The 22,654-nt window shown below is 35.5% G+C and overlaps 4 protein-coding genes and 1 long non-coding RNA gene across 5 annotated transcripts; 3 read left to right on the top strand and 2 right to left on the bottom strand.

The window, feature by feature from the left end:
* Positions 1 to 2,069: 2,069 nt before the first annotated feature.
* Positions 2,070 to 4,859, top strand: LOC128262607 (phospholipase A1 VesT1.02). Its single transcript, XM_052996971.1, has 3 exons — positions 2,070 to 2,334; positions 2,801 to 3,053; positions 3,988 to 4,859. Exons 1-3 carry the CDS (start codon positions 2,265 to 2,267, stop codon positions 4,787 to 4,789), a joined length of 1,125 nt encoding a protein of 374 aa, XP_052852931.1. The 5' UTR covers positions 2,070 to 2,264; the 3' UTR covers positions 4,790 to 4,859.
* A 515-nt stretch (positions 4,860 to 5,374) lies between these two features.
* LOC128262634 (uncharacterized) lies at positions 5,375 to 7,327 on the top strand. The gene is made up of 3 exons (XR_008268356.1): positions 5,375 to 6,604; positions 6,656 to 7,086; positions 7,143 to 7,327. It is a non-coding gene; the product is annotated as an uncharacterized LOC128262634 (long non-coding RNA).
* A 5,306-nt stretch (positions 7,328 to 12,633) lies between these two features.
* Positions 12,634 to 13,877, bottom strand: LOC128262619 (trypsin alpha-3-like). Its single transcript, XM_052996989.1, has one exon. The coding sequence runs from the start codon at positions 13,843 to 13,845 to the stop codon at positions 13,108 to 13,110; it is 738 nt and encodes a 245-aa protein (XP_052852949.1). The 5' UTR covers positions 13,846 to 13,877; the 3' UTR covers positions 12,634 to 13,107.
* Positions 13,878 to 14,122: 245 nt separating this feature from the next.
* On the bottom strand, positions 14,123 to 19,843 carry LOC128263571 (transmembrane protease serine 9-like). Its single transcript, XM_052998701.1, is given in 4 exon segments — positions 14,123 to 15,091; positions 15,726 to 16,511; positions 17,461 to 18,192; positions 19,021 to 19,843. Coding segments are annotated over 4 exon segments (3,117 nt in total). The 5' UTR covers positions 19,804 to 19,843; the 3' UTR covers positions 14,123 to 14,275.
* Positions 19,844 to 20,248: 405 nt separating this feature from the next.
* Positions 20,249 to 20,675, top strand: LOC128263570 (kallikrein-6-like). Its single transcript, XM_052998700.1, has 2 exons — positions 20,249 to 20,327; positions 20,398 to 20,675. Exons 1-2 carry the CDS (start codon positions 20,249 to 20,251, stop codon positions 20,673 to 20,675), a joined length of 357 nt encoding a protein of 118 aa, XP_052854660.1.
* The last annotated feature ends 1,979 nt before the right edge of the window (positions 20,676 to 22,654 follow it).

The raw sequence follows: 22,654 nt of genomic DNA, 5'->3' as shown, positions 1-22,654 counted from the left end.
CCCCGCAGAAACTTTGAGCGGTGTGATGGAAAAGTGGAAAGGAATTATTGCGGTGGATGAGAAGCGTTTGCTTCTTTAGGAAATGGCTTGTGATTGTTAAATATTTTAAAACTTTTTTAACATTCCAAAAGGGAAAACGTTGTAGCAGACGTGTGAAAGGAACTAGAAAGTCACATTTAAAACTTTGTAATATATTCCGCTTGTTAGTATTGGAAGAAGTAAACAATATAGTTATTGGAATTTAAATTCAATAATTGCAAATAACAAATCAAAAACTGTAAAAAAATATATAGTAAATTTAAGTATTTTTCAAAATTTAAAATATTTTTCAATTAATTTGGTTTTTATTTACTTTAAATACGGATATGTTATACTTTGCTGCTATATAATTTGATTTAATAAAAATGTAAATCATTTCAAACTTAAATATAACGCAACAAAAAATGTGTCCCATACATTTTAAATTTAATTCTTTTCAATTAATTAAAATAATCTTAATGTGAGATTCATGGTGTTCAATGTTATGATTTTACAATTTATTTAAGATATTGAACCCGACACATTAAAAAAAGTTTTAAATAAACACTTTGCCCAGAAGTACAATTTTGATTTCTCCCCAAGCCAAAATATTACGACTCCACATTCGTTTTCCATTTGAGTTAGCCGGGAGGCAGTGCCAATTATTTTCCATCATCTAATTGGTGGTTGGCCAATTTATTGGCATCGAGGGGGAAAGTCCTGCACCTCAGTTCAGTTTGCATATTGATTGATGCCTGGAGGTCCTTTTGCCAATTTAAGGTGAATACCTCCGCCAAGAGGTTGAGTTTCGTTTCTCTTCTGCGGATTTTGTAATCAACAAGGCTCGCCCAAATTTGCATAATTAAAACGTTTTCATGTGGCTCAGGTGAAAAGCCAGGAACTGCCACGCCCCTTGCCGAACGCCGCCAATTTTCCCAGTTTCTTTGGCTAAGTGAGTGAAAATTTGTCGCCTCATTTGAGTTTGGTTTAATGAATTATGCACTCGGGGCTGCTTAATTAAGCGAGTTTCGAATGTGATTAGGGCCAGGCAATTAGCCGATAGGACTAAACATTTTCGGGATCTGCGATAATCATTTGCTGACTGACAGCCATAAAAATGCTGCCCCAGGATTTGAAAAACCAATCTTATTACGACGCGCCTTTTTTCCTTGTGGATTGTACAGCAGGTCAACTTAATGGGGTAATTAACTTGGTTATCTGGGTTAGAAAGGGTGAAGCGGTTAACATTTTATGTGTTTTTTACTCGGCAAATAACTGAAACATGTGCTCGGGTTTGTTAATTATCTCCATGAGGATTTAAAACTATAAAAGGTTTTTGTTTACGATTTATTTGTTATTTTGGATAAGTTTTTGGAAGTATTTTAAAACACAAAAATCAAATAAGGCTCATAAGTGAACTTATTTAAGTTAAAATATTACAACAAAAATTAAAAGTATTTTTCCTTGTGCTTGTAATACAAATAGTATAGAATGATTTGTAAACTTTTTTAACCCTTTTTTTCCTTTTTCTAATTTTTGTAATGATAGTATTTATTTTTTAAGATTTATATTCTATTTTTAATGAGCCAAACTTTGGTGTTTTCAGAATCTACCTTCCTTAAGCTTTAAAAAATATCCAAATATGCCAAATCTGAGGTCTACTTATAAATAACAGAACTTGTCTTGCTAGGAAATAACTAGGCTAACAAATAAATAAATATTGTTATTACTTCCAAATGTTTTCCTTTGTCTTGAACATATAATTTTCGTTTTCTTATATATAAACCTGTTAATTACAGCAGACCCTATTTATTTCTTTATTTTTTGTTTATTTTCCTTTTTTAAGATCATACGTTATTAGTCATTTACATCTTGGTGGACGATCGTCATTAGGAATTTACACTTTTGCTGCTGGCCCTGCTCCCCAATAATTAACGCGATCTTTAAGGAAAGAGAATGGGAAGAGAGCAGACATGAGGTCGCCGTTGCCACGCTCTACAATTCCGAAAGTGGAACTCGTACCGCTCGACGATCGTCAGCCGGAGTTTTTTTTCGTTTGCCCGTTAGTTGGGCACGCACCATTGGGCTGGTCAGATCAGCAGCACGCTGTCCGCCGGAGTGCTAATCTATAACGGTAGAGAACGGTACGGATCGGCTTGGATCGGATCGGTCATCGCACGCATTGGAACTTCTCAACTACTCACTCGATCGGTCGGAAGCCCCAAGGGAGATCTCTTCGAATAACCATGATCTCGCAGTCGGGTCGAATTAGCATTATTAGTGCGGTACTATTAGCATTAGTGGCCTTCGTAATTGGTGAGAAATAAACAAATTCAAACGCTCCTATTGAAGATGTGTAAATAAATAAAAAAGGTTGCTACTTATTGCCTGTAATAGCTAATAATAATAGAATGGTTTATATACATTTAACTTGTTCCATAGAATTTTTATAAACGCATACCAATGAAATAAGTACTTATTAAAATTTCTTATAAAAGATCTTGTCCAAGATGTGTAAATAAATTTAAAAGGTGGCTAATTATTGCCTACAATAGCGAATAATAACAAAATGATTTACATAAATTTAGCTTGTTCCATAAGTACTAAATAAAAGATCTTATAGAATGTGAAAATAAATGAAATTTAATGGTTTTTATATTGGCAATCCAATTTATATATTTATATGTTTATGTGATGTTTAAATATTGATTAACAATGCTTTTTCTATTAAACCCAAAAGCCAACACTCTAATTGTAATACATAACTTATTATTATCTCCAGCTGGCAGTTCCGAAAAAACCGAACTCGATCCCAATGCCAACTGCAACTTTACCCTAGTCAAGAAAAAGACTTTGGGAGTGGACCCCTCGTTTTGGAAGAAGTTATTCACGCATTTGGTACCATTTACCAGTTCGCGAAGTAAAATGCAGTTCATACTCTTCAAGCGGGATTTTGCGGATTGCGGAAAAGAATTGTTCATTGGCGATTCGGAAAATCTCAAGAACTCGGGCTTCGATGCACGTCACCAAACGAGGTAAAGGGGATTTCCTAAAAGATTAAAGGCATCAGATTGGAAATCGAATGGGGAACTTTTTTTGAGGGAAGTTATTGTGCAACAGTCAACTTGTTTATATTCAACAGTGGGATAAGCTGTTCAAACTTGTTGACACTAAACAATTGGCAGTGTATTCAGCATTCCCATTCAATTAATGCTACGTCACAGCCCAACTAATTAATAAGAGAGGAAAACACCAGTCTAATGAATAGAACCAAAACAAATATTTGCTTAATTCTCTTGCCAAATAATTTAATTTTTATATTTCGTGACTATCACGAAAACTGGTTTGTCTGCTTTATATTTACATTTTTCGTTGAGCTTTCGTTTGGGTTATCGCGTGTTGAGTCATTGCCATTTGACTGACGCTTGAATAATTGACAATTAACAATTAATATATATTAAAAACAGTTCACTTGAAAATTGAAAAATTGGTATGCGCTACGCCAATATTTATGGTAAAAATGATAAGATAACAGGAGGAATTGATGATTTGCCTGAGATAAGATCTGTTTATTTTGAGGGGCATTCATATTTAGTGGCATGTTTGCTTAAAATGGGTAATATTATTTTTTTTTTAATGTTTTTTATTTCTCCTTATTTTATTTAATTTTAAGGAGGATAAGATCTGTTTATTTTGAGGGGAATTCATATTTACAGTTTCACAATATTAGATGCACTTTTCTAAAATGGGTAATATTATTTTAAACTCAATGTTCTACAGCTTTTTAAGCTCTTTGATTTTTAGTAACATTTTATTTCAGTTTAAAGTGGCAAATGTCACAATATAACAATATTGTTATTCCCTACCAGCTCTTAAATAATTAAAAGCTGAACAGTATATGTAATTTTGCAATTTTGTTCTTCGTCTTTAACAAAGTCGTTTCATTGCTTCTGTTTCCTCTTTTTTTAGAATTGTTATTCACGGCTGGATGAGTCAAAGCAAGGGTTCTCATATAAGGAAGATTAAGAATGCATATCTGAGCCTTACGAATCCGGGAATCAATGGTGAGCCCGCCCGTTATGAGGACTTCAATGTGATTGTATGCGACTGGAGCAAGATTTCGACGAATGTGAATTATTACGAGGTGGCCAAGACGGTGGAGGATATGGGTGCTCTGCTGGCGGATATGGTGCGATTTCTTAACCAGGAGGCCAATATGCATTTCGATGATGTCTACATAATTGGGCACTCGTTGGGAGCCCAAATCGCTGGCAGTGCTGGCAAACAGATAATGCCATATCGTTTTAACACAATTTATGCCTTGGATCCAGCGGGTCCTCAGTTTCGCGATAAAAGCGATGAGTATCGAATCGATGCCAGTGATGCCTCCTATGTGGAATCCATTCAAACCAGCGTTAGTTTCGGTTTCGAGCAGCCCGTGGGACATGCTACCTTCTATCCGAACTATGGAAAAAATCAGAAAAAGTGCTATGTATATGGCTGTTCGCACAAGAGATCCCATGACTATTTTATAGAGACCCTGACGAGTCCGGCGGGATTTTGGGGACCACGTTGCGAGCGTCATGACGATGGCACCTGGATTCTCCTGTTGAGCGATGGCGAATTCCGGATGGGTGGAGAGCCCTCGGTCCCGAAGAATGGAACCTTCTATGTGAAGACCTACTCAAAGCCACCCTATGCGATGGGCCATCGGTGGCAAACGGAACCACCGCCACGGGAGGACGAGGATGAGAATTCCACAGAAGAGTAGTTTAAGATCTAATATTTAATCTTTGCAAAACTGTGAATAAACAAGAGTGAGATAATGTATTAAAACTTAATTATGATGATTCTTTCTTCCATTTGAATTTTAAAATCTGTTTCAATGTGTTCTAGATAAATTTTTCACATGCCTGATTTCCATTTTTTCGAAGATTATTAATATATTTATGAAAAGGAGGACCATGAAAAATTATTTATTATTAAACGATTTTTAACGGTTTACGAATTCTCCCTTCCATTTAAATTTTTAAACCTTTTCAAAAAGCTTGTAGTTTAAGCGCTCACATTAATTTAGCTGTCCTTATTTCCATTTTTTTTTTCGAAGATTAGAATAAACATTTGTTTCTTTTAATTTTTCATACGATTATACAAAATTTTTTAATAAGATTATTTAATTTTAAACAATTTTAAAGAGGTTATATATTCTGGAACTGAGCAACTTCTTATATACACAATTATTCTTATCTTTATTTCCCTGCAAAAACGTGAACCAATTAAATTCTATGTCAAAAGTATTAACAAAGAAATACAAACAAGTGATTGTGTAAGTCTTGGAAATTCCAGTTGTATATAAGCTCCATGAGCCGTAAAAGGTAAACCCATTCATTTGTCAATTCTTAACATAAAATGTTCGGAGCTCAAAGTGTGTGTTTTTATTTCGTAGTTTTTCTGGCCTTGGTTGCGGGCCGGCCCAAATTGGGATCAAGATCTTTAAAGATTTCTAAACAGGATTATAATAATAGGTTACAAGACGTTGACAAAATGCCACTTTTAGGCACTGAAGCAAAAACCGCTACTGAAACTCAATCATCCTCTGAAGTAACTAACGAAATCTCAAGAGAAGTTTCTTCTGAGGTCACCACCGAAGCTTCATTATCCTCAACCACAACTAGGAAAAAAGGCAGCACCAAATTTAGTACAGAACCACCCAAAACCACGCAGACTACTAAGGTCACCACCCGAAAGACCACTACCATGACAAATAAAAATTCATCCAAAAGGCCAAACGATGAAATGAGCACCACTGTCGAGGTCACCACTGACCAGCAAGGCTCCAGCGAACAGACTACTGAGGTCACCACCGAGAAATCCAGCAGTACAACAAGTCAATTAACCACTGAATCAAATGAAGATTCAGAAGATTCAGAAGAAGATTATTACAATGAAGGAGAAGATTATTATAATGAACACTACGATGATTATAACTATGTTTCCTGCGAAGACTATGCCTACTATGATAATTGCTATGACTATTACTCTTATTAGACAAAACATCATTTTAAATTTTGTCAAAACGGAATATGATCGAATATGAAATATAACTGAAATGGCTTTAAAAAGGTATTAGTGGAATTTTATTCGAAAAAGTGAATCATTATTTTTAACACAATGTTTTTCAGTTTTTTAAGAGATTTTCTTCTTGAAAGACATTGTTTTTTATTTCTTTAATTTTTAAAGTTAAAATGTTCACAAATTATTTGAGGAAGATTATTACGCTGAATACTACGATTATAATATTTATTGTTCCTTCTAAAACTACAACAATTACAAAAATTATTAGTACTACTTTTCTTAAACAAAATATCATTTTAATTTTTGTCAAAACGGAATTAAATCGAATTTGAAATTTAACTGAAATTTTAAAATAGGCAAAAATTATGTTGTGTTTTCTATATATCCTTGCGTTTTTTATCCTTCTGATAACTATAAAGCTTTACCCATGCCCAAAGCTCCTATAGAAATGGCGTTGGCCACCGAACCAGACATGGACTATCCTGACATTGATCTTTGGGAGAATTAAGTGGTATGCCTTGTTTTCCTAACTAAACTTCCTTATTAAATGGTTTAGTTTCAGAACATTCTCTACTGCTGCTTTTTTCGCTACATATCATCCCGGTTGGCCGCATATTTGGAGCAAAAATTTTAATTAAAACAAACAATATGTTACCTAAATTGTTGTTGCTGCATCTGGGGCCATGGAATGCTGTACAAAATTGCAGTGTTTTTGGGGCCACAGGCCGCGGCGAAGCAAGTTGTTGTTAATGCATTTACTCGGCTTAATTAGTTGAGATTTTACATTATTCATACGCCACGTGTGACCAGCGGCCACCCACTTGACGCGCACCCAGTGTGCTGATATGCCTGCCGTTTCCTTCTTTTCCTGACAGCATCATAATTTTCACTTAATTAAAGTTGTCGTTGTTGTGGGTGCTGAGTTTGAGGTTAGTCCGCCGAGAAGCTAAAGAGTTTTCGAGATGCACTCGGGTATAAAGTTAGAAGGAAGCGGTAAATACATGTGTGTATACTCTGAAGTTTCAGCTTTTAATTTAATTTAATTCCAGCTGCAATAGTTTGGGAATGTTTGGATGGTAGTTTGAAGTGTTCATGTCTATGTTAAACGAAAATGAAAATTAATCTGAGAGGGAGAGAAAGCTTGTTATTAAACATTTTATGGGCTTAACAAATACTGGAGAAATTCAAGAAAAAAAAAACCGTATTTGCTTAAAAAAATAAATATTAAAAAGAGCTTGCTAGCTGTTTGTATTAAACCAAAAATACTTTAATTATTCCAAGGTTTCAACAAAACTAGGAAAGACTAGGAAATCCCTCTCTTTTATTAAATAATTTTTTACTGAGAAAAAGACCTATTAAAGAGAGCTAGTAAGTATTGAAAAATATATTTTATTCCTCAAATACCATGAAATTGTGCTTAACAAATCGTGCTGCATACCTTAATTCAAATATAATGAAAATACATGTGAATTTAATTTCTCACGAATTTTGCTAAAAGTCAAAAGCCTCTCCGGGCAACTTCATAAAGTTGACAAGCCAAGACAATTAAAGTTTGACATAATCCATTGATTGGGTTAATAAATATCCCTGCTCACTTATCGTAATTGTTGTCTTAAATTGACAGATTGACGGCCATGCCGAATGGCAGCCACAGGAATAATCTTTTGAGGTATGTTGAATCTCAGGTGGGAAAATGTTTTCACTTAAATTTTATGCAAAATCATTTATCCTTTTTTCGTTTTCCTGAAATAGTTGCCAACCTTCGATTTAACCCGAAATGGTTTCTTTCTATTGATGATTGTGAGTTTGTGTGTGTGTGTGTGTGTGAATACCCGAGGGCACAATATTTGCACTGCCCCACTGAATTTGATTATTTAAATTTCCACATTCGTTTTCAAGTCGTATAAATTATTTATGAGCCGTATGTGTGGACGCTGGCATTTCCATTATGGCATTCTAATTAAGGCAGCCCACACAGAATTTCTCCCAAGTTCATAGTTATACCCAAAGTAACTGATGACCAAAGGACTTTTCAGCCACCCCTTCAAAATTCACCGGAAAATTCAAGAGCCAAGAATGTCGAACGTAACCTTTTTCTTTGACGGCCTGAAGACCAATTTGTCGCCCAGAAATGGACCGTGTGAAAGCCTGGGAGTGCCATAACTTTGCTGATGTGTTGGGTGTTGAGATTGTCGCCCGGGAAACCAGGGGAAACCAGGGGAAACCCCCGGAAAAGCCAAAGAAAGAAAGGAAAAATTAAAACGAAATCAGGTTTCGTTTTGCGGGTGGCGAAAAGGTTACAAAAGATATCCTGGCAAATGAGTGCGATACGAAGGCGATGACAATGAATTACATTGCTGGCAAAAAAGGAGCAGAAGGACCTCCCACTCGTTAAAGTTCATGTGCACACGCACTTAGGTCAGCAGACATCGGGCAGGAAGTTGGATGAAACACTTTACTTTACTTACACATGTACCCCGTATCTCTCTGGATTTCTCGACCTCCACGTCTCCAATGCTATTTGTGCAATTTTATAGCGCATTTATGGCACACAAGTTTTGTGCTTTGTGCCGTCTGTCGGTGTGTCCTGGGTCCTGCGTCCGGTTTCCTCTTTAAAATATTTAAATTTTATGTGTGTGGAGTGGTAGTAGGTAGGGTGGTCGGAAAATTCGGTTCCGTTGTGTGCTCAACTGTGTAATAGAGGCGGCCGTCTTCAAGTAATGGTGAAAAGGGCATAGAGAAAGTGAGAAATTGGTTAGGGGAAGGCACATTCAGGGGCTGCAAGTGTGCTATTTCAAAAAACAAACAGTTTTCCAAAGATTCTGTTAAAGGGATTGGACAAATTAGAAAAATATTTTATATTACAATTTTAAGAAGAATGTAAATGCAATAGCAATAAGATTAAAAATGATTTACCTTTGAGCTTCTTAGGCTTAAAAAAAAATTTAATTTTATTTGACATTTTCTTAAAATTAATTTACCTTAACACTAAATATAATTGTTATTTTTTTTACTTATATACACTTGCATTTGTTGTTGTCAAGGAATATTTGTCTGTTTTATGTTTTATTTGAAACAATAAAATGCGGCTCTGCTGAAGCGAAATTTAAAGTAGGTGTTGATATGCTTAATTTTAAAATGTTATATACATATACATATATATTAAAATTTCAAGAATAAAATCAAAAATTAAAAAATCAAAATTTAAATCAATTAAATATTTTTCGCTTTATTTTAAATTCATTTTTTTATATATTTCATTTGAATAGTTTCGGAATAGATTTTAATGTAATTTTTATTTCAAACCATAGTCAACTCAAAATGTAATGCATTTTTGACAAACAGGTCCTAATAAAATGTAATATTTCAATAATTAATCAAACAATTTAATATTTATTATATTTGTTATTCTGATGTTATATAAATTTTAATCCAGATCAGCTGGTATTTAACAAATGAGACCCCCCTTCATTATATGACCAACCAGCCCTGGACGTTAAGAATTTTCCCTTACATCCACTAAGTATATACTCCCCTAGCAATTCACATATCCGTATCTATGTCAGTTCACTTGAGTGCTGTTGTTGTTGCGGCTTCTACTTTTCGGGCCTTTTTCCCAAGTTTGCGGTGTGATTTTATGTGCAAACTTAAATTATACAATTTGGGGAGCTATGAATACATTTTTCCCCGTCGTCATCGTCATCGTCTTGTGCTTTTCAGTTGATGTTGCTTGTGGGATTGCTGCTGCTGCTCGGTTGCTGGTTTGCTGGCGAAAGGGACAATGAGTTGCTAAATGCTTTGAATATTCTTCTGGCCATTGCCTGGCACTGCATGCATAATATACGATATATGGTATATGTCAGAAGCGAATCCTTCGAGTGTGGCCCAAAAAAAGGAAAGGATGCGAGAGGACTTAAGACTTCGGAGGAGTGGAAGGAGGGGAAACTGTGTTGACAGGTCGAGTGTGTCGTGTGGTTTTCTTACCAAAAGCATGTTGGCCAGAAATTGTTCTCAATCTCAGTTTACTGGCAACCGACAGATTTTGGCTTTGGTTTCGCTGGAAACATTGCTACATTGCGCAAACATAATAAACGAGTATTAGAAACCATTTGACATCTGCTTTGTTATTTATTAATATTGCAGACCGCATTTATTGTAAAAACAATAATGATTGAAAAATAATACCACAAACATTATATAATATATTTAAAAATTCCTTACAGAAAATATAAAAAAAAAAACAGTTTATTAAAAATGTTCCTTCTTATGGAACAAAATAATGGATAAAAAAGAGCTATAAACTGTCAATGCTGTTAAAAAACAAATTATATATATTTAAGTTAAGGTATTTAATACAACGAACAAATAATTGGATTTAATAATTTATAAAAGTTAAAACAGAATTTTTAATGACATGCTTATGCTATAAAAGTTTGTTAAATGTAAAAAAAATCATAATTGTTAGGGCGTAAAATTTTTCACAAATTAGCATTTCGTTTATGCTCCTAGCACTAAACGCGTCTCATACAAATTTTTGTTCACTCTTTATGGAGTGCACTCTGTGTTAAAAGACAAGTTAATGATTGGGGTTTTTTGTGTGTGCTGCTTTGGTCGCTCTTAATTCCAGTTAAGCACACAACAAAGTACGCACTTTGTTAACATTTAAAAGCCAGCAATAAAGGCAACGGAACATGCTGTCCTGTGAGTCCCGCCCCTTTTTACCCAGCGCCCACAAAATGCAGCTGAGAATCCCTTCTTTTTTGTTGTTGCTTCGGCTTAAACCCTTTTTTTCGCTGGGCTGTAAGCGTGTGTGTGTGTGTTTAATGTCTGGTGGTCAAAAAAGTTAACGCACACGTTCGCAAATATGCTGACGTAAGCTAATAGTGCATGTGTGCTAACTTTTTTCAGCACTGTGCGGGGATTATGGGAAAGTTGCAAGTTGGAGAAAAAAGGAGTAACGTGAGCCGGGATTAATTCAATAATAAGTCTGGGCAATTTTTTATTTACATTTATGCGTAAAGAAAAAATCTTTTAATGATAGAATGATTATAAACAAAGTGCAAAATATTTACCTTCATTTAAATATTACAATTTATATTTATTTCTAAATAAACATCCAATCCTTAGACTGAGCAATAAATATTTGTTTTCTAAAATTATTTTTCTTGAAGAAGTTTATTGTTATTATTCATTTTAATATTATTTAAAAAATGCATATAACTTTGGATTGTTTTATTGGTTTCTTTAATTCTCAGTCTTGAAAATATTTTGAAATCTCCCCCATAAACGCATCCATTGGAAAAGTAAACAAAAAAATGTGAAAATCTTTTATTATAGCGACATGTCCTGGTCTCAGCTGGATGGCTTTTGTTTCTGTTAACTTGCATTTGAACAAATTAAAAGCGATGGGCCACCACAGTCCTCTGGGATCCGCCCTTACTCCCATTGAAGCATAACCACAACATTTATGAAAACTATTTGCAAAAACTCAAAGCAAAGCGCAGCAGAAAAGAAATTCTATTAAAAACAAATACAAGCACAAGGTGGGTTCAAAAGTGGGTGGCGGCTGAAGGAAACTGCCCGCCTGTTATACAAGATGTTTATAAAAGGCCCGACCAAGCACGTTTCCATGTCCAAGAGTGCAAACAAATAAGCAAACAGGAAGGCAGGCAGGAACCTGAAACAACACGGCTTCCGACATGACTCTCTTGATGGGAGAAAGAAGAGGGAAATTGCTCTGAGGTTAGGAACAGTGCAGAGAAAAAAAATGTGTATTACTAGGGTATTTTTTTTTTCATAAAACACAACAAGATACAAATTGTTAAGATGAAAATGTATTCTTAAAAATGTTGAAAATTAATATTTGGACCATGAAAATTTATAGATCCCCAGATATTGCCTAATAAAAGAAAATATATGAAGGCAATATAATTAGCACATATAGGAAATTTTTTTATATTACCAGAACATTTATTTTTTCATCAAGGGCCATTTTTCAGTCACAGAATTACAATTTATTTTAAACCAAAAAATATAATTTAAAATGTTTTTATTAAAAAGGTAAGAATATTTTTTCGATTGAAATACTTAAGATTTAATCCCAAACATGCGATGTTTATAGATTTATAGATATTGTATATATAACATTATATATATATTATATCTCAGAAATCAATTAATAAGGCATTTTTCTTAGTGCTCTAATAATAGTGGCTGCAGCAAACAAATCGCAAATTGAAAAAAAGCAGATAAGTAGCATGAGCTGCACTGCTTTCTTCTTTCTACTTTCTTTTTTTTTGCACTCTCGCGAAGTAGCGGAGAAATGGGAGCAAAGGGAATGGCAAATAAAAATCAGGGACCCCGTTCGTGCTTCTGTCAAGGCAATTGCGCTCTGTTCTATAGTATAGAGTCCCCCATTTCTCCCGTTTCTCCCATTTCTCAATCCCCCAGGTCCTTTCCCATCGCCTGGTTACATTGTTAACCCTGCAAGTTATGCATTCTTAATTTAATCGCTGGAATTGACTCTCCAGCAGCAGCTTTTCCCCTGGCTAAGCGGCTGGCTATTTTCCCCGGGCTGCGATTTTCCATTTTCTCGGCGATGGGAAGTTTGTAGCAGAGATTAGGCATATATCATGCGATTATATTGCATAGTTTGCATTGCCCAATGACTCGGAAATCGCTTTTTCAAGCCCCAAACTCAGCGCGGAGATTAAGTTGCAGACAATTCCGGAAGAAGGAGAATTATATAAGGGAGCCGAAGGAATGAAAAGAAGTGCATGCAAATAGTTTCAAGCATCGAGCACAAAGTTTTTGCCACCAGATGGCATGAAATATTGTTGAAATTTGAATAATTTATTTGTTCTTTAAAAGACATGCTTTAAGTTTATTTTTCAAAATTAAAGTAAGCTTTAATGTTTTTTTTTATAAAGTCTTTCTACTTGTTGTTTAAAAGACCTGCTTTAAATGCATGTTTCAAAATTAAATTGAGCTTTTCTTGGTTTCTTATGAAGTCTTTCATACTTTTCCTGTACCTGGCAATGAAACCTTTTTAATAGCTTTCAAGATCCAAGGCTTAAGTTCAGCCACATTAGCATAGATTCCCGGGTAATTTTTATTAGTACATCCTATGCCAAGGGAATCGATGCCAACCAATTTGCCACCGGACACCAGAGGTCCTCCAGTTTTCGCGGAGCAGAAATCTCTTTTTAAAGCCGCAGCACATATCATATTACGGGGTATATTTTTGCCATACGACTTCTGGCAGTCCACAATGGCCACAGGCTTTTCCAATAAGGTTCTAAATCCTGGCTTATTACAGCCACCATCTTTCCATCCGGAGATTGTGGCTGTGGATCCATGTTGTGGAGAAATATCGGCCAATGGGATCGACATCACATTGACACCCATTTGGAGACTGGAATTAAGTCGGATTACGGCTATGTCGTTTGATAAACTTCGGGTAAAATGCTCATGAATTTCGGTTTTTGAAACATTTACCACCTGACCACCGGAGTGACATTTGAACGAGCTAACTCTTATGGTTACGATTGTATTTTCGTTAACAGGAATACAGTGGGCTGCCGTTATAACGATCTCATCACTGTAGATAACGGCGTCGCAATAATGGTTTTTATTTTTTAGAAGAGAAGCCTGCCAGGGAACCGCTGAATGACCTCCTACTATCCTATCCGCTTTCCATTCTGCAGAAATGAGGGTGACGCTGGAGATCACAAAAGTCCACTCGATAAACATTTCAAACAAACGTGAAACTATAATTATGATGATTTTAGCTTCAGTTGACTGCTTCTTTTATAGGTAGCGAGTTGACTATATCTAACATACTAGCGAAAGAATGTTGATAACAAGTCAAGAAAGACACCTAGAAAACCAATTACTAACGGAACTAATTAAAAAAGTTATTTTATTATTTTTAATAACTTTTATTTATGTAGATTGTTTACATTTTATTAAATATTTAAAGAATTTATAAGTTGTCGATAACATTTTTGTGTTCCGCAATTAAATAACGTTTTATGACTGCAAGTATTTAATTTGTAAAAATTTTAAAAATAATAATTACAATTTTAAGAGCATGACTGTTTAATTTTGTTTAAAATTTTTAAATTAACTTTAAACTCAATGGTCTGAATTTGTATTAAGTTTGTATGACTTTAAGTATGCCTCACACTTTTCCAGCACATAAACAAGAAAGTTTTTCAATAGCCCTCAATATCCAAGGCTTGAGTTCGGCAACATTAACATAGACACCAGGGTAATTTGGATCAGCGCAACTTGTACCGAATGAGACAATACCAATTAGTTGGCCGTCGGAGACCAGAGGACCTCCAGAATCTTGGGAGCAGGAGTCTTTTCCCTGGGCAGCGGCACAAATCATGCTCTTGGTTATCCCCTCGCCATAGGACTTCTGGCAGTCCTCCTGACTGACTATGTTCACTGTGGTTTGGAGTAGGTGTTCAGATACTTCCTGCGAATAGCCAACGGCTCCCCATCCAGAAACCGTTGCAGATGATCCACTTGCAGGCGTACTTTCGGCCAAAGGAATGGACTGAACACTGTGACCCATCTTAAGATGACCCTTAACTCGAATCACGGCTATATCGTTGATCACAACATCTTTTGTAAAACTGTAATCTTCATGTACTTCTGCGTCGTCTACCTGTAATAGTTGACCTCCGTTGTTCCACGTCGAAGAGCCAACTCGGATGGATATGTCTGATTTATTTTGATTTTGAATGCAATGTGCGGCCGTAATGAGGATCTTATCACTGTAGATAACAGCGCCGCAGTCAGCAGTTCCATTTAAAAGAAAAGCAGCCTGCCAGGGAACCTCTGATATGGGCACCTGGTATCCTCCCACAATACGTTCCGATATCCAACCGGCAGAAGCCAGGAGTACGCTGGAGATCACAAAAATCCACTCGATAAACATTTCGAAGAACCGTGGACTTATAAATGACTTTCGCCCTGGTAAGCTTCTCTTTTATAGGTATAAAACTAATTTTTCCAGCAAAGTGATACTGGGAAGTTAATGAATAGATAGTAAGGAATTCAGATACCCCAAAGAAACTAATTACCAAGTGAACTAAATATTAATGCCAATGTTTTGAAACTGTACAAATAAAAACTAATTAACATTTAAATCGAATTTTAAAAAAAGTTGTACAATCCAGGAAGTTAAAATAAGACTCATGAACTAATGTTTGCTTTTTATCTAGTTTCACTAAGTTAAGGTTTTTTTTTAATTAAGAACAAACTTTTTTTAAAGAAAGTTTTTAGAAAACATAACATTTTCAAAACAACTTTAATTATTTCCTGGGATTCGTAAGTCAAATAAATTTAAAATGTAAGCTTTCCTAAATAAAAAATTTAATAATAATTTAAAATAAATCAGGCTCCCTGAAAAAGACAACAATGTTATCGAAACGCGTAGGCAAAAATCCTTAATAAAATGTTTTTGTTTCTTAACAGAGAATAAAAACGGCCAACCAAACCCCAATTTAAACCATAAATAAATTTTTGTATACAGGCTTTATTAACAAATTTGTTGTTTTATACAGGCTTTATAAACAAAAATAATGTACTATCCATGTGCCTTGCCTGTTGAGCTTTCAAAGGCTGTTTATAGCACTTAAGATCCAAGGCTTATGTTGAGACACATTTGCATAGACTCCGGGGTATTTTTGATGGCCGCATTCTCTCCCGAATGAGACAATGCCAACGAGTTTTCCACCGGAGACCAGAGGACCGCCGGAATCTCCCATACAGGCACTCATTCCAGGGGCAGCGGCGCAAATCATGTTCTTGTTTATATACTCAAAGGATCGCTGGCAGTCATTGGGATCCACTATGTTGATTGATACTTCGCGTAGTCTGATGGAGAAAGGCAGCAGCGGATCGATTTTTCCCCATCCTGAAACGGAGGCGACAGATCCAACAGCTGGAGAACTATCTGCCAGTGGAATTGGACTTATGTTGGCACCCAAACGGAGCCTGGATTTTAGTCGAATCACGGCTATATCGTTTTCTAAATTACCGTTCGGAAACCTCTTGAAACCTTCGTGCTTCCGAAATGCAGATACTTTCACAACCTGACCTCCAGTTTGTTTGATCGCTGTTCCAACTCTCACGGAGTACAGTAAACGTACATCACTCTTAAAACAGTGAGCTGCCGTTATAACGATCTGGTCACTGTAGATGACAGCTCCGCAAACATGTAAGCGAAAATACTGCAGAGAAGCCTGCCAGGGAACTGCAGAAATTGCCACCGGGCTACCTCCTACTATCCTCTGCGGAGTAGAATCGCCAAGAATCAAGGTGATGCTGGAGATAAAAATAGTCCACTGTACGAACATTTCGAACCGGTTAAGAGTTATGTTTGACTTTGACTCGGTTGAGCCCTTTTTTATACAAGTAGGAAAGGGATTTGCCCATTAAGTTTATCCTGCATAATAATCGAAGAATGTTAATGAATGCCAAAGGAACAAAACATAAAATAATGTTTTTTAAACTTAAAGAATACAAAGCAATTAACATACCACTGTTAAAAGATTTCTATCAAAGAAAAAATGTGTAAAACAAGGAAACTAAACAAAGCTTTAAACACAAAATGCAATTAAAATTTCTATAAGGCCACCTTTTAGCAAAGATTATATTTTTAAGAAAAAATAACCAAACATAAAAGTCTATTTTTTATCTTTGAGAATAGAAAGCAATTAATTATATCAATGATTACATTTATAAAAACTGCTTTTATTCTCATGTTATTTGAGTCCTTAAAAATGTTACTTAATTAATTACCAATAATCATAAGTTTAGTTACATCTTTTTGCTTTTATCATATAGAAACCTATTTTTAGAATTACGAGAATTTTTATTTATTACTTTATACAGCAAATTTACAATATATATATAATATATAATTAAGCAGTTACTTAAAACAATAAAAACTTTGAATGAAAGTTTTACAAACGAGTCACTTATATGATTACTACAGCGAATTACTATTTTTTGTCTATCGTGAACTTGTGTTTCTTTGCTTACGTTTTCTATTGGTGTCATTGCTTTTAAAAATCTTTTTAAAATTAAAATTCTATTCAAAGTAAACATTGGCTATACATTTATATAAAAACTATTGACAAGTTTTGTCACGAGCCGTAGTTCTTATATATTAATACTTATATTTGTTTTAAAATAAAAATAGTTCGTTTACTCAACCTTTAGCCTGACAAATATTTGTTAAGTTTGCCAAGCTTAAGCTTATGCTTAAGATTAGCTATAGAATAAACCTTAACAAACCCCCCTGGAAGAACATGTTTTTTTGTTAAACAAATTCTTTTATTCAAGTTTTTGAATAGCACTTAAGATCCATGTCCTAAGCACAGCCACATTTGCATAGACTCCTGGGTAATCTGGATGAGCACAATCGTTGCCGAAGGACACGATGCCAACAAGTCTTCCATTGGAGACTAAGGGACCTCCCGAATCACCAGTACAGGCATCTTTTCCCGGGGCAGCGGCGCAGATCATATCCTCAGTGATGTATCCGTTGTAGGATTCTGAGCACATTTTATGATCCACTATTTTCACTGTGACGCCACTTAAGGATTGGGCCAATTTTTCATAATATCCAAGAGCTCCCCATCCGGAAACCGAGGCAGGGTAGCCATTTGGTGGAGAACTATTGGCCAATGGAATGTTGCTTACAGAGCTACTCATTGTGAGGCTTGACTGTAGTCGAATCACGGCTATATCGTTAGACAGACGCCGACTGTAGCCCTCGTGGGACAGAATTTTGGATACTCTAACTACCTGGCCACCGGAGTGGGAGTAATCCGAGCCCACTCTTACGGAGAACGAGCCAGGACCACCGTATTGAACACAGTGGGCAGCCGTGATAATGTAGTCTTCACTGTAGATGGCAGCACCGCAGCACTGAACGCCATTTTTCAGGAGGGCAGCCTGCCAGGGTACCGATTCAATCGACACCGACTGACCTCCCACGATGCGCTCCGGAATCCATTTGGAGGAGATCAGGCTCACGCTTGAGATCACAAAAATCCACTGTAGTAACATTTCAAACTGCGTTGTAAGTTCAGAGTAATTTCACTCTTTTATAGGTATACTTTTGTAAAAGCAGGAATTTCTTGTTTTTAACCTGTTAACACAAGAATGTTAATGAATATTCTACACATCAGACGAAAACCAACTACACAAACAAACTATATGAATGACTTAGCTATTATTATAATTATGAAATTTGTAACAAGTAAGCATTTAGCGGCAATCTCTTACGTCCTTAAAATAGAAACTAAATGAGTTTTCTTTTTAATTTGAAATATTATAAAATGTCTGTAAACTTTAAAATTATCGTGTAAAATTATTTTTAGACTACCGTTTACTGTAATAGAGCCAGCGTTACAAAATATACGCTTCGAATACAAGCTTATAGTTTTCTATAAACACGTGTTCTCACCATACAATTTCTTAAAAATATTGTATTTTTATGTTTTTATTTTATATTTAACTGCTATAGGCTTTGTAGTTGTAAGTCGCGATCCTAAAATCTGATTTTATGTATATTATACATAATTTTATACCCTTGCAGAGGGTAATATAATTTCAGTCAGAATTTTGCAACGCAGTGAAGAAGACTTTTTCAATCCCATAAAGTATATATATTCTAGATGAGCTTCGCTAGGATAGTCGAGCTAGCCAGTTCCGTCTGGCATTGTTTTTATACATTAAGCATACAAAATTGTCATAAAAACTAAGCTGTTGTCACATGAAACTATTGTTTATAATTTTGTTTATAATTTTGTTTCGCCGAAAATCGCTTCGCCTTTTTTGTTTTTGTCTGTAAATAAAACCGTTCTTCATCAATTTTTTTTAGACTGCTTTTTATTTAACCAAATATTTTATAAAGTAATAGATTAGATTCTGACTACTTCAAAGGCTTTGAATAGTCCTTAAAATCCAAGGCTTGAGCTCAGCCACATTAGCATAGACTCCAGGGCGAAAGGGATTAGCACACACAAATCCCCCAAAGGAGACGAGGCCCACCAGTTTGCCTCTGGATACTAAAGGACCTCCTGAATCCCCGTTGCAGGAATCTTTTACCAAAGCAGCGGCGCAAATCATGTCCTTGGAAATTCTTCCGTAATGGGATTTTTGGCAGGCATTCTGATCCACAATAGCCACTGTGGTCTCAAGTAGAAGCTCAGAACCCTCCTTAAATAATCCGGTCTTTCCCCATCCAGAAACTGAGACTGAAGATCCAGGTCGCGGAGAAGTATCGGCCAGTGGGATGGAACTCACACCAACTCCCATTTGAAGACTGGATTGAAGTTGGATCACTGCTATGTCATTGGAGAGTTCAAAAGGCTGACTAAACTTGTCATGTTTAAGGACTTTCGATGCCTTCACCACTTGACCTCCGATTATAGAACTCGATGAGCCCACTCTTACCGAGTAAAGAGAAGGCGATGGGTCTTTGACACAGTGAGCTGCTGTCAAAACTACTGTCTTACTATAGATGACCGCGCCGCAATAATGTTCGTCAGCTTTTAGGAGGGAAGCCTGCCAGGGAACCGATTCAATGGACACCAAGTGACCTCCCACGATGCGTGCCGGGCTCCATTTGGAGGAGATCAGTGTGGCGCTGGAGATCAGAAAAATCCACTGAACAAACATTTTGAACTGGAGTTGAAGAGATGAGTGATGAAAAGCTATGTGATCCACTCTTTTATACAAGTTATACTTCGCCAAGTTGCATTCCGTCGTCTAAAAATAAACAAGAGGTATGTTAATTAAATTTAAAGTCTGTGAAACTTAGTTAAGAACTTAAAATATTTTTTCAATTAGCTAAGCTTAAACTTAAGTTCTAAAAAAAGCATCCTAGTTCGTAATTAATTGTGTAGATTAAAAGTAATTTCTAAAGCTATTTTTGGCTAAAAAAGTTTAAAAATTCCGTAACTTTTTCGAACTTAATAGGCAAAGAAGTTTCTAGATAATTTTTCCATTTACATTCCATTTTCTATTTTTAAATTTTCTTCATTTATTTATAATTTTGCTTTTGGCAAATTAAAGAGTGGATCATATGGCTTTTCATTACTCATTCTTTACACTCCAGTTTAAAATGTTCGTCCATTGGATTTTCCTGATCTCCAGCGCCACCCTGATCTCCTCCACACGGATTCCGGAACGCATCGTGGGAGGTAATGGGAGATGTTGTAAGATCCATTCAACTAGCCGATAGTTCTCCGAGACCTGGAACTTTCGTCTCAGTTTCTGTATGGGAAAATCTCGGCACCAAGGGGGATTACCCTAACATTCTACAAGAGACCAAGCTGTTTATAGTGGATCGGTGTGCTTGCCAGAAATCCTTTTGCACAAAAATCTACACAAATTCGATCTGTGCCGGTGCCCCGAAAACAGATGCTAGTGGCAAGCTGGTTGGTCTCACTTCGTTCGGAATGCCTTGTGAAAATCTAAAAGACCCTGGAGTCTATGCTAATGTGGCTGAGCTCAAGCCTTGGATCTTAAAGACTATTCAAAGCCTTTGAATTCACTTTATTGACTAAAAGTTAAAAAAAAAACAAGCTTAAAATAACATGTATTTCAGAAATACCCTCACAAATTTAAAAAAAAATAAATTAATAATATATATATTTTACCATTTTGATTGGTAATGAATTAATGGATACAGAAATAAGTAAAGGGAAGCCTGGAAATCTTAAATTTATTTCTAATTGTTCATTTCTAATTGTACTTAATTAAAATTATTAAAATTTTATAAATTTTTTTTTGAGAAAATAGGGATTTTTATGCATAAGCTTGTAAGCCTCCTAAGGTAGTAATTATTTAGTAAATACAAAAATAAGAGTAAATACAAATGAAAGGGCCAAAAGGATCAAATTAGTACCATGCTTTTATATTGTAATTTTTTAAAAATCACCTGCAACAAAGCGAATTTGATATAAGATTGCTCTATCGACATGATTACGTCTTCATTAATAAATGCATTGTGTTTCCACTGACTTTGACTTGCCTGTCGGTAACAGAAAATTGCATTAATCATACGCCCCGTGGGGTGCATGGTGTTGAATTCGAAACGCTATCACACATTTCCTCCACTTCTCGGCGCCCGGAGCGTCCATCAAATTAATGGAATTTCATATTTACTTGGCTCTTGGTCGCTTGCCAAAGAAATTTGTTTATCCAGCTAAAATGCTATTGAATTCGCCACCCCACCCCCCTCTTATTCTCAACGCTGCTTATGTAGTTAGTTCTTTTGCACAAAGGCAGTTATTTTTTTTGTTTTTGAAATGTTATTTAATATAATTACTTTGCAGACTTTTGAGCAGCATAGCTAAAAATGGCCTTCGGGTATAGAGCTTCAGGCTGCTAAAAAAAGCAAATTAAAATGCTGACTCATAACCGATGTGGCCGCAGAAACAAGTTTGTTTGAAAATTTTATTGAATTAAACAAATTTTGTATGCAAGAGGAGCATGCTCTTGTCGGGATAAGGATTTACAGAGGAAAACATGCTTTAAATTATTGGGGTAAATTCAAATTGTTTTTGAATTTTTTGTTAGGCTTAGTTGTTTATTTATTTTAAATTAATAGCTATATTTTAGATTTTGGTAAAATATTAATATGTGAAAATGGTTTAAATAATTTGTAACAAAATTCCCAAGTTATTTAATCAATGTTTCAAAATTATTTTAAGTACATAGCTAGGCATATATTATATTTTGAGTAAACATTATTTTCTGAACTATAATTATTGTGTAACATTTATAAAATATTTAAAAATATTCAAAATCCGTCCCTTAATAATTTTAAGCTTTTCTATAAAAAAAAATTTTTCCAGTGCTACTTAAATTCCGAGCACGTTTTCCACCCAACGCTATTTCGATGCCAAAACGCTTTTCCGGCCAAAACTCATGGCATAGAATGCAATCAGATAGCCATGCACTTGACGCTGGGTCAAAATGCCCAACGGCCTGTTATCCTTGTCAACAACTATCGCCTTTTGGGGTCGAGGTGAGAATGAGATCTGGAGAACTTTTGGACGGGAAATGGGGGGCAAACCAAGCTTTGGGGGTTCGGGTTAGTTAGGCTAATTTCGCCAGGCGTTTCCATCGAAGGCTGCTGTTCAGCTGGATAGTCAAGTGGCCTGCTCAAAGTGAGCATTGCATTGCGTTCGCCCAATTAAACCCGACCAGAATCCGGCAAAAGCCCTTGACGGGGCCTACAGATGGGAGCTACTGGCCAGAATGGTCATTACTCATAGTTATGGACACTAATCTAATGCACTTCAAAAACGAGTCGTATCCAAAGCAATTCAATTTATGGGTTTTGTGTGTAACTCTTTGAAAATATTCGTTTATTCTTAATGCAATTTCATAATAATTATAGCATTTATTATTTTTCTAGGTGATGTATCAACTTAAATATTTATAATGGAAGTGAAAACCGCAGTTGCTGTTTTATGTTTTTAGTAAAGTTTCTTGGCTAGTAATCTGTTTTAAATGTTTA

Source organism: Drosophila gunungcola, unplaced genomic scaffold (genome assembly GCF_025200985.1).
Source record: "Drosophila gunungcola strain Sukarami unplaced genomic scaffold, Dgunungcola_SK_2 000001F, whole genome shotgun sequence".
Lineage (NCBI taxonomy): Eukaryota > Metazoa > Arthropoda > Insecta > Diptera > Drosophilidae > Drosophila > Drosophila gunungcola.
Note: the sequence above shows the minus strand (reverse complement) of the source record. Positions and strands in the feature narration are given on the sequence as shown.

Bases quoted from the DNA above. Each gene is read 5' to 3' on its own strand.
- LOC128262607 (XM_052996971.1), top strand. From the start codon at position 2,265: ATGATCTCGCAGTCGGGTCGAATTAGCATTATTAGTGCGGTACTATTA. The intron at 2,335-2,800 runs GTGAGAAATAAA...TATTATCTCCAG, and splicing joins ATTAGTGGCCTTCGTAATTG to CTGGCAGTTCCGAAAAAACC. The intron at 3,054-3,987 runs GTAAAGGGGATT...CTCTTTTTTTAG, and splicing joins GATGCACGTCACCAAACGAG to AATTGTTATTCACGGCTGGA.
- LOC128262619 (XM_052996989.1), bottom strand. From the start codon at position 13,845: ATGTTTATCGAGTGGACTTTTGTGATCTCCAGCGTCACCCTCATTTCT.
- LOC128263570 (XM_052998700.1), top strand. From the start codon at position 20,249: ATGTTCGTCCATTGGATTTTCCTGATCTCCAGCGCCACCCTGATCTCC. The intron at 20,328-20,397 runs GTAATGGGAGAT...CTTTCGTCTCAG, and splicing joins TCCGGAACGCATCGTGGGAG to TTTCTGTATGGGAAAATCTC.